Below are 18,966 nucleotides of genomic sequence, written 5' to 3' on the forward strand. Positions count from 1 at the left end.
CTGTGACCGTTTGAGTTTCCTCAGCACGCGTTGGCTTATTTCAGCCGACGCGCGTTGAAGAAACGGTTCACTTACCTCAACGCTGCTCCTGGGGCTCGGCTGAGGCTCGTCGGAGCAGACTTTTCGTCCTTAGGGTCAATTTCACTTCCCGGCTCCGTCTCTTTTCAGCTAACTCCGCCCGTGGGCAGGGCCAGATATCTCCTTTCCTCTCTGTGTGAGAGGTTTAACCCTTACAGGCCAGATACCTCTTTTCCTCTCTGTGTGAGAGGTTTAACCCTTACCTGGCTTGGCTGAAGGAGTATTGTGATTTCATTTTGTTACCATGGATAGTTCTCAGCCTCAGTTAATTCATGAGGAGGAGGAAGATGTGTTAAAAGAACATTTAAATGAGTTTATTCAGTCTTCTGTGGATCAGGCTATAGTTACCTCTTGGCAAAAACTGTCAAAAAATTTGGAACATTTGGTGGTTAATATCGTGTCCAAGACCATGCTGGCCCATTCTGCGGGGGAAAGCAGAAAGCATCCAGTCTCCTCAAAAAATAAAAAAGAGACGCTAACTGGAAGTGACAATGTTTCACACATGGCGGAGGACGTGGTTCCTCATGGGCCTCCTAATAAGGAGGGGTTAATAGCTAAGTCTATGAGAAAATGCATGGTTAAAACCAAACACATTTCATCTCCTATTAAAATAACAAAGATTTTGGACACTGATGAGGAAGAAAACGTTCCAGAGTCGGATGAGGGTAGTTCGGATGAGGATGTTGGAGGGTTGCTTTTCCCTCCTCCTCTCAAAAAGCCCAAATATGTTTTGGAGTCCTCAGCCGTTCTGGATTCTGAAGGGGTACCTATGTTCGATCCAGGAGATATACAACATCCGAATTCCACAGAGTGGCTCCCCTCAGAACATGTGGCGAATTATGTCACTGCAAGACTTCGTACTCCCTTGGATAAACAGGTCCGGGGGAAGTTAAAATCGGAGTGTCCCTGCCCAGCTCTGTCTTCTAAGATAACGGCGACTCCAGCGATTGATTCTTCGCTCCTGACTTTCTTTACCAGATACGGCAAAGATCCCCGTAAAGGGGTGGATAAAGCCTGGTCCACATGTCAGGATAAGCTTTTGGACATTGTGGGTCCCTTGACACGTATATTTGATATAGCGGAAGCAGCTCAGCTGGAACAAGTCGCCATTGACCCCGAAGAGCTCTCCTTATGGGCGCAGCGAGCTGTTTGTTTGTTAGGAAATGCTAATTCCTCCATTACTCACGAGCGGAGGAAGGGACTCTTGCTCAAGTTGGACCCAAAGTTAGTTAACTTAGCCGGTTCGGATCCGGGGGTGAAAGCAGAAGGGTTACTGTTTGGTGATTCCTTTATTAAACAGTTAAGCAAGTATGTGACCACTTTTTCTTCGTTGGATAAGGCGCAGCAATCTTTGAAAAAGATGTTAGCTTCTCGGGTTTTCACCAGGGCCGGCAGAGGTAGGAACTGCTTTGCCGGCCGAGCTTATGCCAACCAAGGTTCCCGCGGTACCTACCAGAACACCTATCAGGATTACAGGCCTCAATTCTATCCCCAAAGAAGCAGGGCTTTCAGGGCAAAAGGAGGCCGTAGCTCCAGAAGTGCGACCCAACTCGGTAAGTCAGACTTCCTTTACTCCGGTGGTGGGGGGCCGCATTGCGTTATGTCTGTCAAAATGGGAGGATCTCACAAAGGATCCTTGGGTTTTAAACACAGTGCGAGGTTATGTTATAGAACTCTTGTCAGAACCTTTTCAAGAGGTTTTTCCTCCCCCTCCTCAGTTTTCAGATCAAATGACAGATTTAATTTTGTTGGAGATTCAATCTCTGCTGCAAAAACAAGCTATTGTCCCTTGTCCTCTAGATCCTTCAGGTTTCCTCAGTTCCGTTTTTCTGGTTCAGAAAAAGAACAAGAAAATGCGTCCAGTCATCAATTTGAAACAGTTCAACCAGTTTGTTCTTTATCGGTATTTCAAGATGGAAACTATTCTTCATCTCAGAGATACCCTTCTTCGGGGCGATTGGTTGGTAAGGTTGGATCTTCGGGATGCTTATCTGTCGGTTCCCATTCATCCCGTCTCGCAGAAGTTTCTCCAATTCCACTGGGCAGGTCAGTATTTTCGTTTCACCTCTCTTCCTTTCGGCCTTTCCTCCGCCCCGTGGTGCTTCACAAAATTAATGAGGCCAGTAGCGGCTTTTCTCAGGGCTCGAGGCATACGCCTGGTGATTTACTTGGACGACATTTTGATCATGAGTCAGACTCGCGCTTTGCTTTTGTCACAAGTGCGTCTTGCTTTCGTTCTGTTGGAAGATCTAGGTTTTATCGTAAATTACGAGAAATCTTCTCTAGATCCATTTCAACAAATCGAGTTCCTAGGCTTTTTGGTAGATTGCGTATCAGCTACTCTCCTTCTACCGTCCTCAAAGATCAAATTCATAAACTGTTTAGAGATGCTTGCAGGCTTCTTTGCAATCAGGAGCCTCGCAAGAGACAGGATTTCCTGTTCGGTTCTGCTCAGAATGGACAACATTTCGGCGGTGCGTTACATCAATCGGTTAGGAGGCACAAAGTCCAGGCCTTTAGCGGAATTAGCGAAAGGGTTTTGGGAGTTTTGTCTTCAAAACAAAATCTCGGTTCAAGCCGAATATTTTCCGGGCAATCTCAATTTGGTAGCGGACTGGTACTCCCGTTTTTTTCGGGACTCCAGCGACTCGATGCTCAACTTACAGGTGTTCAACGTCCTACTACACAAGTGGGGTCCCTTCCACATAGATCTCTTTGCTTCACGATTAAACACTCAGCTTCCACGATTTTTCAGTTGGCTTCCAGACCCTCTAGCTCTAGCCTTCGATGCGTTTACTCAGGATTGGTCGTCTTCCCTCAATTACGCCTTTCCTCCTTTTATCTTGATTCCCAGAGTTCTGGCACAAGTCAGACGTCAGCAAGCTTCTCTAGTCCTCATAGTCCCTTATTGGCACTCCCAGGTGTGGTTCCCTTCCCTCCTGGAACTGTCAATCGATTCCCCGATTCTGATACCCTCCTTTCCAGATCTCCTGACCAATCATCAAGGCCTCCGTCACAGTTTAATTCTTCAAGAGTCCCTGATTTTATCGGCGTGGAAAATTTCGGGGAATCTCGATCTAGCGTTTCAATTTCGGCAGAAGCTGCAGCCTTCATTGACCGGGCTACAGCTCCTGGAACAAAGAAGGCTTATAGATCAGCTTGGTCTCTCTGGTGTTGCTGGTGTTTGGGAAGACAAGTTGATCCCATTACAGCGGATGTGTCTTTGATGGTCAATTTTCTGGCGTCGGAAGCCAGTAAAGGTAAGTCCTTTCGTACTATTAATTTATATAGATCTGCGATTTCTTCGATTCATGATTACTTCCAAGGGAAGCCTATTGGCGAACATCCGCTGGTTTGTCGTCTATTAAAGGGAGTAAAATTTTCTAATCCACCAAAACCTAAATACAGTTGTTTATGGGATGTCAATACAGTTTTAACGTTGTTTGGCTCTTGGCCCGACAATCCTTTGTTATCTTTGAAGCAGTTATCGGCTAAGCTTGCTATGCTTTTATGTTTGGTATCTTTTAAACGGTTATCCGATGTTAGAGCTCTTGATGTTACTGCTCGTTATTTTACTCCCTCCGGAGTTCTGTTTAATGTAGTGAGACGTACCAAAACTAACCTTTCTTCAGTTTTTTATCCCTTTTTTCCTGATCATCCCAAGCTCTGTGTGGGTCAATGTTTAAAAGTTTATGAACAACGGACAGCCGATTTGAGAAAGTCCTCTTCTACTCAGTTATTGATCTCTTTTAGGAAACCTTACAATCCTGTATCCTCTCCTACTTTGGCCCGTTGGGTTCGCTGGATTATGACTTTAGCTGGTATTGATACCTCTGTTTTTGGTGCGCATTCAGCTAGGGGAGCCATGGCATCTAAAGCTTTTTGGGCTGGTTCTCGTTTGGAGGATATTCTCAGATCGGCTGATTGGTCTAATGATAATGTATTCAAAGTGTTTTATTGCAAACCGATTCAGTATGCTTCATTTAATGTGATAGATTCGCTTTAAAATTGCATAATAGGAGCCTCCGGTCTGGTCATAAAATGTAGATTTTCCTAGTAATTTATGAAGGAAAGTCTTAATTTTATTAAAGACACGGAGGCGAGTATTATCCCACCACTATAAATTCTAACTCTGTGATTTTATTACCCTCCCTTTTTAGCTTCTACTTCAACACAGCAAACCTCTGCATAGAGATCGTTTAGGTGCGATGGCTTCCCTGATGTTTCCTTTCAAGGATTCTCAAGCGACGAGTCGACAAGACCTGCCTGTTTTCCTTCAGAGACTTATATTTTATCTACAAGAAGTTTTCTCGCTTTGTTTGGCATTTTGTGTTTGTTGGGTTATTATTCCATTGTTTACTTCTTATTGAATTCCGCACAAGGAAAGAGGGCTGTTTTCAGTCAAGATGGGTATTATTCCGTGGAATCGACGGTGATTGGTGCACTGTTATGGACTTCTGTTGTTCTCCCATTGGCTACTTGTGGTTTGCCTTATGGGAGTTGTAGTGAATCTTGACTGGAGCTGCTATTAAAATAAAGAAAAGACAACTGCATAATACTCGCCTCCGTGTCTTTAATAAAATTAAGACTTTCCTTCATAAATTACTAGGAAAATCTACATTGTCCCTTACACCGCCTGTGTGTACACCCACGCCTGTGGCTCGGGTCCATCAAGTGGGTGAGGGCTGATAACTAGCATCATTGACCTAAGTTTTCACTTCATTCTGACCTGCTTATACGCTTTGTATACGTCAGTATCATTTACTCACTAAGATTTTCCTTCAGAAACTCTTACAGTTAATTATAAACATGATAAACAGAGGAGTCAACTCTTTCTCTGTTAATGCTAGCTGGTCCACACTATTTATGACTCCTGTCCGGACTAGAGGTTTGGCGGAATTCCATGCAGAGGTTCCCCGTGACAGAAATTACTGTTTAACCCGTATCTCTGCATGGAATTCCGCCTATTACCAGTGCGACCCCTCATAATAGGGAACAACTGCACGGGCACAGAATTACTGCGCAGTACTCTGCCGGGGTGTTCCCTACTTCAAGAGGTTTAACACTCCCATTTACCGCCCGTTTCCAGCAGGCGGTGAACGGGAGCATTGGCTCCTCGGTGGGGATGGAGGGAGGAGGCTGGGACGGGAGGGGAGGAAGAGAGAAGAATAGCCTTGGCAGGGGGAGCAGAATTGCAGCCAAAGCCTCGCGCCATTTTAATGGCCGGAATCTTAAACTAGTAAAATCGGGTATAGTGTCCCACACCCTGGGAAACCGGGTGCAGGAATACAGTGTCACACCTTGGAATACGGCTCTGCCGGATTTATAATCATTCCGTAAGCGTTTTGATATAAAGTACATATTTAAACAGACGTCTCCTTTCTTCTCGCATTTACAGAGGGGGAGCTGCAATGAACCCTTACATAAAATGGCTAACACACTAAAAAGCTGTGTTGAAAAGACACTTGTGGTTGACTAATGTAGATGACGCATTCTTCGGTGAATATGGCAATCCACAACGTAACATTCTGGCATTATGTGCTTCAGGAAAGCAGCTTTCAAGAATCTGGATCAGGGTGTTCGCTTTTTGGATCTCGGCTGTCTCCAGTGACCCCCTGATGGAGACATACATTGTAAATTCTATGTTAAAATCCATTTTTGGAACCTCCAGTTCAGACCTTTTAAATTGAGTCCAGTTACTCGTCTGCTGGGGTAGGATTCTCTGTGAAATCTGACTATACAGGTGATTGTAGCACAACACTGCAGGCAGACCTACTGAAATAATTGGTCATTTTGGGAACATTATAAAACTCTTCTTGGACTGCAAGTGTCCTTATTTGTAAATCTGGAGAAGTTGGAAATCTATATCCTGTTTCATATAGGCATCACGGTGGGTACAGGCCTCAGTGTTAGGATGCAAGCCGCTGTTTTACCATTTTAGCTATTATTTGTGATTTATTAAATTGTTAATGTCATTAGTAAAGCCAGAATAATCCAAGCAAATTATTTGGATGGTGAGGAGGTTAATTTAAAATGACTGATAATCGGTTTCGCTTTCCCTCTGTCTCATTTAAAGTCCCTTAATACGCTTTCTTTAATTTTATCTGGAATGGAAGTCAGACTAAATAAAGGTTCATTTTTAGGGACGCCCGTTTTTAACTTTTTGAAAATAAATGCCCATAATCCCTCTTCTCAAATTCCCTGGCACTCCACCCATCCCAGGGGCCAACGGTGTTACCTATCTGTTTCCAAGTAGCATATTTACAACACTCACCGGTCTAGTCTGATCTTTTTTCTTGCACTTGCTTCCCGATATCGCCTTTCACCGTCCTAGAAAAGAGAAATACACTGTCACCTTAGTGCACCGAGGAAGTGAAACATTTCGTCTCTACGTAGTACAATTATTATTTCACTATACCGACTTGATGTATAATTTTTATGAATGAAAGACAAATATAATATTTACACATTAAACCGAGAAGGTAAGGACATTTAGAATCGGAATTCACAAATGCGAGAGTTCAGTCATCTAAACAACTCTATGACAACTGACTAAACATTATTCCGAGCCTCATTCGAACTGCCCTGCAAATCCAAATCGGACAGTAAGTTTTCGTTCGCGTTCATTTTTTTTATTTTTTTCATCTGGGTCAATCATTAGGGTAAACTGTAAATGTTGAGTTTACACAGCTCAGGGCGGTACAGATCGCACAACCTACTGATACTGCCCACCACAGTATTTATCAGGTGCCACTCTCCACCCAGGATTCTGCTGACAGGATTCAGAATGAGCACCTTCCAAAGGGGCATCTTCAATAAGCAGTAATAACCTAACACTGTAACTGGGAACGCCCTGAAATTAACTGATATATGCCGAGAGCTACAGCGGCATCTGAAGTTAGGGGCATCATTATGAGGGGAGAAGAAACCTCAAAGCATCCAGCAATGTAAAGTCACCACGTGAATCTTCTTCCTAGTAACGTGATGGTTTTCTATTTACAAATTAAAAAATATATACATTTCATTAAAAGACACGGATCTCAATGCCCACTTGAACCTTGCTGCTATATGCCTGTAAAGGTAAGACAAACTCAATTACCATTTAAAACGGCCTTTTTAACAATGTGTCACCGAGGAGCAGTACAGTAGATTGTGGACAGAGGCACCTTACCGAGTGGGAGAAGAAGGTTTGTGAGTAAACAGTCTGGCAAGGTCATGCTTTGATTACTTACGGGTAACCCTCATTACTCCTGGGCCTGGTCTTCCTTGTCCCAATCCCTCCGTAACCGAGGGTGAGCCTCCTCCCCAGATAGTTACTCCTTGAGCTGCTGACCGAGAAGAAACAACTTGACTCTAAAATTAGAGTATGGTCTACTTATAGTTCACTGATTTATCCTAATTCCTTCTTACAACTAGCGCCCTGCACCCTCTCTTCATACCCAAATATCAAACCTTAAATTTAGGATGTAGAAGCACGGGGTCCTAAGAGTCCGAAAGTAGCAGGAAGTGGATTGACTGGGATGAGCAAAACTAGGACCTGTAGCAACTATTACCAGCAGTAATCAAATCATTACTTCCTGGTCCGTCTTCCTCACCTCAGTCCATACGTAATGCAGGGTACACAAACCTAAATACCCTAAATTAGAATATAGGATCCAAACCCAAACTTTATTATTGAGTCAAACAAAAACAGTTTCTAAAAATCTGAGATATAAGTGAACCGCTATTTGAATTCGAAACACTTCGGCGATAATGAGTGTTGAGGCGGGAATGTCCCCTGCATGGCAACACAGACATGACAGCCCTGCACTGCATCATCTAGCTGCATTAATCTGGTATCCTGACCTTTCTTTTGGACCTCGTGCACGTGGCAATCATGCTTATAAACTAGGCAATTCTGCAAGCTGTAAGATCCAGAGCTGAGCTCGGTTGTCTGGAGGGCTGCAGCTGCTCATCAAACCGATTCATTAAGCATCCGTAGTTCGCTTTCAACAGCTCATTGGGTTCTCTGCGGAGTCAAACCCCTAAATCTCTTACCGGCTCTCTTGCCCACGTTAGCAGGAATGCTTAGGTTAACTCCCATGTTGCCTCTTTCAGGGGAAACAATATCGACTTGGTCCAGTTTATCACGATCCCGGAGAAACTTCCAAGCCTGGTAAATTTCCGGATCAAGAGGTTCAAATGATCAAGCGCTCTCTCCCATACACGGTGAAATCATCTGCGTAAGCAAAACTATGATTCTGCAGGATGTAAATGCCTGATCATGATATGCATGATGTTGCCACACCCGAGCCGCGAGAGGCGCCAAGGCTATGGCAAAATTGGCATCCCTGCCAGGTACCTCGAAACACCTGGAATGGGGAGATAAGTGCTCCATTCACCCACATGCGTGCTACAGACTGCGATACAAAAGACCAATTCATCACTGAAACTTGGGGCTCATTCCAGTGCACAACAGCAGTGCAAAGAGGTAGGGCCATTCCAGTAAATCAAATGCCTCCGTAGCATCTAAGAAAACCGCAGCAGTGCTGAGGCTGGGGTCGATAGTGTGGACTGTGGTGAAGAAGATGTGCAGATTGTGGGCCATGGAGCTACTAGGAACAAAGCTCGACTGGTCCGGGCGGACAATGGACGGCAATAGTGGAAGAAGTCGCAAGACAATTAATTTGGCAAGGATTTTATTGTCAATATTGAGCATTGATAAGGGACTGTTTGACAGAGTCCTCCGTAGATGTGTAGCATTCGTTGTCCAAACCTCGATATCCTGTGTAGCCAACCAGAAGTCAATGGGCGACCATGTGGTATGTGTAACCCTTATGCAGGTGCCCTCAGTAGTGTGCTTGAGCTGCAAGTGCCAAAGATCAATGAGATAATTGTCCTTGATTAGCAAGCATAGTTTGGCCGTTGCTCTCGGTGGGGTCTTCTAGTTTCACTGGACCTATCCATCACCGCATCTAGCCAGTCGCCACACCTCAGTAAAGAAATTAGGGGCGTATACAGAAAAAAGTTTGACTGGGTGTCCTGGAGCACGCCGGAAATAAAGACATTTCAAACCAACAGGTTGCACAGTACTCTACTCGTGTTCCATGGTAGACCTGTACGGATCAGTATAGAACCCCTTGCGCATAATTAGAGTAATATCAAGCATGTCTTACGCCCAACCATCCCTCTTCTAGTCGCGCATGCATGTCCTCTGTGAGATGTAGCTCTTGCAGCATGCATATATCTATCTTATGTCTTTGTAAGTATGCAAGGACATGCAGCACTTTACGCCTATTATTCAGACCCTGAACAGTCCAGGTTACACCGTTGATATATTGCATTTAGTTCAGCCAGAGGGTGTGGGTATCCTCGTCGCATTGTTGTAGTCACCAAGCATGAGACTGCACCGCAACACACTGAGTAGCAATTAGGGTGTGTGGGGGACAAAAAAACATTTAGCAGCCAGCAGGCCATTTGCAATAACACCCTTAAAACATATCGCCCACTCTGACCCCCCAATCAGGCCAAATTTCACTAACCCAACCACCAAACATCTACAAAGAAACAGTGTAGGCATTTTGGGATTCAACCCTAGTAGGGCATCATAGAACCTGGAACTCTCCCCAGCCAGTGTCTAGCTGGGTTGCAGGAAAAGTATATGGTTCTGGCAATCAGGGTCACCCAGAGGGGCCATCAGTGGCAATTACTTAATCGTCACTGTCTGCAGTTTTGCCGCCTCCAGTACACTTTAGTACCTTGATCTCCCAGACAGGCAGAAACAGCATATTTTTGGTTACATAGAAGCAGCCTCCTGCTAGTTGTACAGGGAGAAATCATTGTAGCCGTGTAATGTTCCCTGCACATTGCCCTCATCTTAGGAGCAATGTCGTTAGTCTCAGGATGTTGCCAAGTACGCACCAGCTTAGCGTTCCACCATCAAACAGCTCATGTGTGGTCAGACCAAGCATCTCAGTCATTGTCACTCAGATGCCCCTATCCAGCATCTCTTGCTACTGATGATGAACTCTCGTTGAGTACAGGGATGCTCTTAACAAACCTGAGGGCCACCTACAGATCTGTGAAATAGTGGGTCTTACCAGAGTGTTGTATTTGTAGCTTGGCTGGGTAAAGTAAAGAGTAAGGAGTTGCTCCGTGCGTTGGAGCAAACACTTAGCAGGTAGAAACCCCTTCTAGTGGCTTGCATTGCAATGGTAAAATCAGGGAAAATTGAAATTTCATTTCCTTGATAGTGAATTGGCTGCTTCTCTCTTGCCAGATGTAGAGCCGTGTCCCTATCTCTGTAGTTCAGCAGCCTGGCTATAATGGGGCAGCCAGGTGCCTCCGGGGGAGGCCGCTGTCCTAGTATCCTATGGGCCCTTTCCACAGTGAGCATGTTCAAGAGTGTGTTGCCAAACGGTTCACGGAGCAACGCCTTGACATAATCCATCATATGGCCCATTGCCATCGATTCTGGCAACCCTAGGTTGTTCCTCCTTGATCGGGCTTCCAGATCTTTGTTTTTGTTCATGATCACTTCTAGCACTTTTTCCATCTGGAGTAATTTCTCTCCTGCTGCAGAATGTTCATCCTCAACGTCCAATGTGCGACACTCGAGTAGGTTTATGAATTCTTCGTGTTTATGAACTTTATCTTTGAGATGGTCAAACCTGTCCGTCAAGAGATCTATTTTAGCATCAATGGCAGTCAGGCTCTGCTTAAGATCTAGGAACATGGAACGGATGTCTACTGTGAGAGGTGAACTCTCTCATTCTCCCGATTCAATTAGTGGTTGTCAGGAGGAGTGTCCATCATTTGTGTCTGCCTGCATTTTTCAAAGGTGAGCTTGGAATGTCTTGCATCTGTTTTCCCCATCATTTATCTGGCACCACACAGGAGTTCTCAGGATCAGGTGGAAGGTAAGCACAGTCTCATGAGGATGGGATCGTCACTCTTCAAGCAGGTCCAGCCACTCCCCCAGGGAAGTGTTATTGGGGGCACAAACAGACCCACTCCTCTGCATTCCAGAACCTGGGATCTGGTGTCTCCCGAGTCAACAGCCCAGCAGCTCAAGTAAGCGATATCCATGCAAGCAGTTACAGGTTAGACTCAGGAGTCCTCCTCAGCTCCTCGCAGGCCTGACCTCACCCCAGTGCTCTGATCTCGGGGGCACGAGCAAGCCATTTTCTCCCAGTTATCCTGTAACAGAGGGAACTCCTCCTTGGCATCAAACAATGCACAATCAGCGCCTTGAGGCATGAACACAGCTGTCTCCAGCAACAGGGTACCAGTTACTCATGCTCACGTAAAGTAGCTTGTCTGTGTCAATGGCCGATTGCACCGTAAGCAGGCAGGGCCACCTCTGCTGGGCAGGGATGCAATCGCCACCCACTTTCAGCTGCTCAAACAGCCCATGACCTTGTAGCTGCAGGTCTGCCACGAGAAGGGAAGGAGAACCAAACTCCCAAAGTGGGAAGGGTATGCCCAGACGTGGGTCCTGTGATCAGTGTCACTGGATTCAAGCTAGCCTGGATGATGAAGGGTGATACCCTGAAACTTGTCCCAGGATGCTTGTTTCCGGGCCAGGGAGAACCTGGACTGGCAGTTCAGGCTGGACTGTTACCATGGGGAACAGGGTCAAGACTGATTTGCATATGGCTGGGTCCAAACTTGGGGGGCATAGAGAGTAAAAGAACACTGAATTAAACCCAGATCTGTGAATGGGGGGTGTGTGTTTAAAAAGTTTCAGCACTCTGTCCATCATCCTTTTGTGTTGCTAAAGGCACCCAAAGTGGGAAGGGTCCTGGGCTCACTATGCCACTGGATTCAAGCTAGCCTGGCTGATGAATGGTGATACCCTGAAAGCAGTCCCAGGATGCTTGTTTCCAGGTCCTGCAAGGACCTGGTCTGGCAGTTCGGGCTGGACTGTTCCCATGGGGGAACAGGGTCAAAACTGATTTGCATATCGCTGGGTCCAAATTGGGGTGGCAAGGTGAGCAAAAGAACGATTGATTAAACCCCGATCTGTGACAGGGGGTGAGTGTTTGAAAAGTTTCAGCACTCCGTCCATCATCCTTTTATGTTGTTAGAGGCAAAGTATATAAGCTGCACACAAACAGTAATAGAGTGAAAACACAACACAAGAAAAATCCAAAACCAAATAAAAAAAATAGAGAACATTTGTCTGTGTGGGAGGAGAAGTTGTTGTCGCAATGAGCCGCTGGTTGAAGTCTTGGTGAAGCCGTCGACAATGGCAGGAAAAGCCTCTGAGTGGGAAACGCTGCATTTACAGGCCGAAGAGGTCATCACTGATAAGGAGCCTGTCACCATTGTGCCCAGTGAAAATGTTTATCTTCAGACAAACTACGTTTTGGAATTGGAAAACCTCCAGCGGGACAAAGCTGCAGGCTGTAGCCGAAGAGGGCTCCACAAGGCCTGGCACTGAAGCGGAAAGGTCCAGCTGAACAGAATTTGCTGCTACAGAGAAGAACATAGCAGGAGCTACTTCAAATTCAGGCCAACCAACGATACATATTGGGCAGATCGGTTAGCAGGTAGGTCCTGGTCTTCAGTCGGTTCTCAAGGAAGTTTTTGGTGAACATTTTTCTACGTCTCAAGTTTTAAGGTTAGGCAGGAGCATTACCTCTAAAACCAGTTCCAAGGGTCCATGACATCGGGGACACCACTTGGGTGATTAGGACTCACACCAAAAGAGGCCAGATGCAGAGTTGAAGGCCTTAGGGGCTTATTATGCACATGTAGCTCACACAGGACTTCAGCCACCTAGCCTTTGATGTCACTTCTGGTGGTCCTGGGTTCAAGGAGGTGGCCCACTTTTCCTTCAGGCAGCAAGTCAGGCCTTTAAGAGGCAGGGTAATCCTCTGGTAGCAGCAGGGCGGTCCTCTGGGTTCAAGGCAGCTTTTCTAAAGTCGACCACTGAAGAGGTGTTCTGAGAGTTCAATATTTATACCTGGTGCCAGCCTTGTAAGTAGGGGATTTCCTATACTACACCACATCTGGTTCTGGAAAGGTCTTCATTTCTCCTGCCAAGGCTCCAAGAAGTCTAGGTTGACAAAAGACTAGCGCCAGGCTCTTTTGTGTGTGCTGGAGGCAAGCCCTTTGAGGTGTAAGAGGGGCAGAGAACAGCTCTGCCAAAAGCCATCCTGGCAAGATGGCCCAACAACTAGTCACCTTTTGTCTTGGTGACTGGGGGAGAATAAACAAAGCAAAGAGAAGAGCCATTCACAGTCATGTCAACAAAGACACTGGGACAAGGCACAACTGGTTAGGACAAGAAAAAGGCAACTTACTAAAAGTGGCATTTTCAGAATTGTGATTTAAAATCTGACTTTGCCGTTAAAGAGGATTTTAAATTGCAACTCATTTGAGTCTAAATATAATATCCATATCCGCTCCTAATCCCACGTTAGCACTAATTAAAGATAATAAGGTAAACCAATGTTATCCAATGGGAGAGATAGGCCTTACAGTCATGTTAAACAAATTTAGGAATTTTCCACTACCAGGACACGTACAACGTAAACCCACTTGTCCAACTTTTTAAAATACACTGCACCCTGATCAATGGGCCCTTTGGGCCTATCTTAGTGCTGCATGTATGTATTAAAAAAAAGAAGGTATAGGCCCGGCAAAAGGTTTAGTTTCAAGATGAAAAATAGTCCCTCGTTTGAGGGTTTTGGCTAGTAAAGAAACACCATGTGAAGAGGAGATCTAGAAATATAGTTGGGTGTCATCTGCACACTTCTGCTGTGATATGTTGGATTTGTGAAGTAAAGCTCCAAAGAGTCTGAGGTGCAGGCTAAAGAGAAGGTAGATAAAAGAATGGAACCATGGCAAACTCTTTGAATGAGCAGAAACTGATTCATGAGTGATAACTACCTTGATCTTTTGTGATTAGTTAGTTAGTTAAGAGGCGAACTGTATCCCTAAATCTCATGCCATGTTAGAGGACTTCTAACAATGAAGCAATCAAGTAGCATACCCATCAAATGAGCGAGTTTCGCACGATGTTGATTTGATCATTATAATAAAAGGAAGCAGAGAACAGGTAGGTGGTTGGGCTTCTGTGTGGACACAGTGGTTGTTAAAATTCCTGCTGAACATGTTGCTTGAGTATTGCATCAAGTGGAGAGTAAAGTGTTCCCTGCGCTGTTCAGTGAAAGTCGAATTATCATTTGTTGGTGACAGATAATATTCATTCTGGTGTAAGAAGGGGCAATCGATTTGATTTGAGTCCTAATCCTAGACACTTGAAAGTGAAGTAGGGTTTCCTTTTAAGGGTGTTTTCATTTATGACAGCCACTCCACCCACTAGCTTTACTACAAAGCAAGTGATGACCTATCCTGCCCTGAAAAAACCATAATGGTTTAAATCCAGAATTTGTTAACTCGTCTTGTTAAGAAGAACAGATCAAGATTCAGAGAGAAAAATGTCTTCTCAGTCTCAATGCAATGTTTGGCTGTTGATCTGCAATTATGCAGTAGAAATGAAACATATGGTAGTCACCATACTCACTGGCATTAAGGCTAGTGGATTCTTACTTTTTTTTCTCTGTTCCTCTTAGAAGGGTGATGTTGGAGAAGAAGTGATTCGTGACGTGTCAAAGTAGTGTTTTTATAATAAAACAACTGATGTTCCAAGAAAGGATCCCCACGTAAGAGTGTGTATGTTTCTGTGAACATTGGAGACAAAGCGTACCACTTTTGCAGGCAACCTATCTTACTGCAGCCTTGAGAAAAGCACAGAGTGAAAGAATGTCTTGTTTAAAGAACGTCTTAGCCAACCTAGGCTAAGAACAGCTAGATAGAGAAAATAAAACACAACCGCAAATGTGGCTGTTGTTAAAATATTATAACAAAGCTAGAATAAAACATATCTGGCCACAGACCAAAACGTCTGACAGGAGGTCTGCCCTGGCTGTCAAGGCAATAGTGCTTTGTGAATGTGTGCATTGATGCCCACATCACAGTCTGACAGATGTCAAGGACACATGCAGCATGCCAACGTAGTGGTGTCAGTCTTGGCCCTGGTCGAATGTGGCCTCTGTTTTTCTGGAGGGTGATTTTTGGCCAGTGCATAGCAGATCCTAATGCAAAGGACTATCCACCTTTCCACAGTACATTTCTCCACGGTCTTACCTTTCTTTGTCTCACAGAACCCCACAAAAGGTTGCTCACCAACCTGATGGTCTTTGGTAAGATTGAGGTAAAACCTTAAAGCTCTTTTAAGATCCAGCCAATGAAGTCTCTCCTCCTCTTTCGAGGAATGGGGGTGGGGGTTTCAAGGAATGTTGGGATGGTGAAAATAAACCAACATGAAAAGGGATTACAACTTTTAGCAAGAGTTTGTCTAGAAAAAGGTAGTTTAGGATGGTTGCACTGAAAGCTTGGATTTCACTCATGCAACACACTGAAATGATCATGATAAGGAAGACTATTTTTAAAGTTAAGAGATGCAGCAGACAGCTGTGCATTGGCACGAAGAGTACACATGAGAAAAGTCAGGATCAAATTAAGATCCCACTATGTCATCACAAACTGTTTAGGAGGGAACATGTATGTTAAACCTTTTTATGAACCTCATTACAAATGGAGATTTAAATAAGGACAGCTGGTATGCAAAAAAACACAAAGAAAAAATAAACAATAAAACATCTAGCAGTTTGGCTTGCAACAGGACTCCACACCAGACCACAAATGTGTCCCAGTGCCCGGATGCTCATTCCCACAAATTTCAGGTACTACACTCTCCCGGCTCAATCTGGAGCCACTAGTATGACTTGGGCAAAGTCGTTCCTGGTCATTTTCAGAACCTTGGCAGGAGAGGTAGAGGATGAAAGGCATTCAGGAACCCTATGCCCCACTCTAGAAGGAATCGTCTCCCAGAAACAGCCTTCTTGGAAACACTAGCAGGCAAACGTTTTGACACTAAATGTTCCCAACAGTTATGAAAAGATCTAGCTAGGGTTCTCCCCACTGGCGGAATATACCCTGTGCAGTCTCTGGTGTGACTGCCAGGCACTACCTCTGTGATTCTCTGCATTGGCATCAAAGATCCAACTAGCTGGTTACGGATCAGGGTGATGTTCAGATGGTCCAGGCAACTCCATAGGCATACAACCTTTTGGCACAGGTCCTAGGATCCTCCTCTGCCCTGCTTGTTGCAATAGCACATGGCAGTGGTGTTGTTTGTGAGAACCAGCCTTCCCTTGAGGACAGCAGGAAGGCATTCAATTCCAACTGAATAGCATGCAACTCCAACAGACTGACCTCCACAGCCCAGAAGAGACACATCTGCTACCACGGTCTGATCTGGGTGAGCAAAGGAGAAAGGTCTGATGCTGGTTTAACTGCGGTTGAACAACCATTAATGGAAATCTTTTGAAGTCTCCTCTGAAACCTAAATGGAATCCAACAGGTTCCCTTGGTGCTGGGTCCACAGACTTCAGATTCTATTGCAGAGCTCCCACATGCCATCTTGCATAGTCAAAGAGCATGACCAATAGGCCATCAAGGCACAGAACCCTTCTCATTGAGACCCAGGATTGAGGTTGAAACATTAGTATCATACCCCAAATGTCCTGGACTCATGACGGAGGGAAGGCCACAAACTGCACCGTAGACAAGGGAAGTCTCTGTAAAAGAGTCTGATGCAACTTCATCACATTGATCCTGAACTCTAATGATGTCAGGAGGTTCAGCGTTGTGTGGTGGTGGTCTACGACCTTCAACAACCAGCCATCAGGGTAGGGGATGACTGGCATACCCTCCCTCCAAAGATGTGCCTCACCCACCGCATCACTTTTGTGAACACTGAAGGGTCGCTGGTGAGGCTGAAAGCGAACACACTAATTTGAAAATGATCCTGGCCTACCTTAATCCACAGGCAATGCCAGTGTGACTGCAGGACGGACACATGAAAGTAAGTGTCCTGCACATCCAAGGCTGTCATCCAGTTGCCTGGATCCACAGAAGATAGAACCTGGGCCGATGTCAGTGCTTTTGCCAGGAAGGTGTTCAGAAGGAAAATAACTAAAAGAGGAAAATGGCCTTCATCCTTCAGCTCAAAGAAATAGATGGAGTAAAAACCAATATTTATTTCCGAGTCCAGTACTTTCTCTACGGACAGTATAGTGTGCACCTCTTGCAATAAGATAGACAGATGCTCCTCTTAAAGCTGCTTTGATGTAGATGTGACAGGTCGGAAAGTAATGTAAGTGCATAGCCCCATTAAGCAAGCTGGAGGGCCCATCTGTCAAATGTGACAGCTTGTCACCCTTGGAGAAAATGTTTGATTGTGCCTCCCACAGGGTCGTCATGCACTGCACCACCATACTAGTGGAGTACTTTGTCCTAGAAGAGAACTTACATTGGCCAATCTTAAAGTGAAGCTAGTCAAAGAAAACCTGTTTCCTTAATACCTCAGTTCGCTTTGACTCCATGTCAGGGGTGGGAGAAACAGAAGGGTGGAGGCAGTTGGTTCTTAGGAAATGAATTGGGATTTACCTTAATTGCTGGTGGAAGTCTGGACCACCAGGCTTTACAATGTTGGATGTTGAGTCAAAGAATCAGGGTCATGGGGCACTGGTCCATGCCACAGGCGGGCATGAGCAAGGCTTAGACCTAGGACTCATCAATGTATCAGTTAAGGCTTCATTGAACGGCAGTAAAGATTCAGAGAAAGCCTGCCCAAGATGTAAAGCATTATTAGGAACATTAAGCTTGGCCACCACAGAAGGAATTTGTAAATCCAGAAGCTCAGCACCATGTCTAATCACTATGGCAAAGGAAGTACTTTCTTCTGTTGGTGGACCTGGGGGAAAATAGGATGTATCAACCCAGTATCAGTGAAAGTATTAAGCTCATGGGCTTCTAGTCAATCCAAGTACAAATTGTCATCATCATAATGTGGGGGAAAATCTTTCCCAACACCTCTGTTGTCTCCTAGTGGTGACAAACTGATCAGAGTTGGAAGCGAAAAGTTGGTGAAGCAATTAAGGGTAGCCCTCTGGTAGAAGCAGTGTTTAGTCTGACGCTGACTATACTGGAAGCGGGTACGTCGGAGTGAAATGGCTGCTACCATGGATGAGTGAAAAGACGAGTTTGGCTCAGAGTTGAACTTCGGCGCTGGCAAGGTGTCCCCCTCTGGCACCAGTGGCATCAACATCAAAGGAACTAGCACAGATTGAGGAGCCGGAGTAGAAGTATGCATTGGAATTGGTGAGGAACGCAAGGGAGTTCAAGAGGCGCAGACGGTACCAAGGTGGATCCAGCAACAGAAATCCAACAGGTGGCCACTGTGGATCACTGAAGCCATAAGGCACACCAGATGGAAAAGAAATAGTGCTAACAATTTGCTACATGGCCTCAATATATTGTAGTGTCACTGATGACCCAGAAAATAATAGTGAAATGGTCTCCTCAATCAGTAATCAGCACTCAGACCAAGTAGCTCATTTATGTCCCTGCAACTTCAAGGAAGATAGAGCATGGACGGATGTGGATGAGTTCCGCTTAGCTTCTTGTGTTTCTGCTTTGATTTGGCCTTTGACTTACCAAATTACTTTGACCGTGAAGAGGACCTGTATGAATGGCACCGACAGTGGAACAGGTCTGCACCCTTGATTTCGAGCATGACTTGTGTGGCTTTTTCCAAAGCTTGGAGATGTACAACTTCGATTCATGTCAAGATTGCGGTTGGATTCATTAGGGCACCTTCTCTACACAACCTGTGGAATGGTTTACACCCTGTAGTTGTAGTTTGGGACCCTGTACATTTGGGACTCTAGATTTCAATTTTTGGAAGAAATAAGGGGGGAGATTGGAAGTCAGCGTGCAGGGGTGGTGCCTATCTCCAGCTCCATTCTTTTACTTTGAGGGTTAACAAAG

At 45.1% G+C, this 18,966-nt stretch overlaps 1 protein-coding gene across 2 annotated transcripts in view; it reads right to left on the reverse strand.

The window, feature by feature from the left end:
• ACOT11 (acyl-CoA thioesterase 11) overlaps positions 1-18,966 on the reverse strand; it is a 409,284-nt gene that overhangs the window by 89,454 nt on the left and 300,864 nt on the right. For both annotated transcript variants that reach the window (XM_069232622.1, XM_069232623.1), the window contains exon 10: positions 6,353-6,408. In XM_069232622.1, the coding sequence (XP_069088723.1) occupies positions 6,353-6,408 (56 nt within the window). The remainder of the gene's footprint in view (positions 1-6,352; positions 6,409-18,966) is intronic.

This window comes from Pleurodeles waltl, chromosome 4_2 (genome assembly GCF_031143425.1).
Source record: "Pleurodeles waltl isolate 20211129_DDA chromosome 4_2, aPleWal1.hap1.20221129, whole genome shotgun sequence".
NCBI lineage: Eukaryota > Metazoa > Chordata > Amphibia > Caudata > Salamandridae > Pleurodeles > Pleurodeles waltl.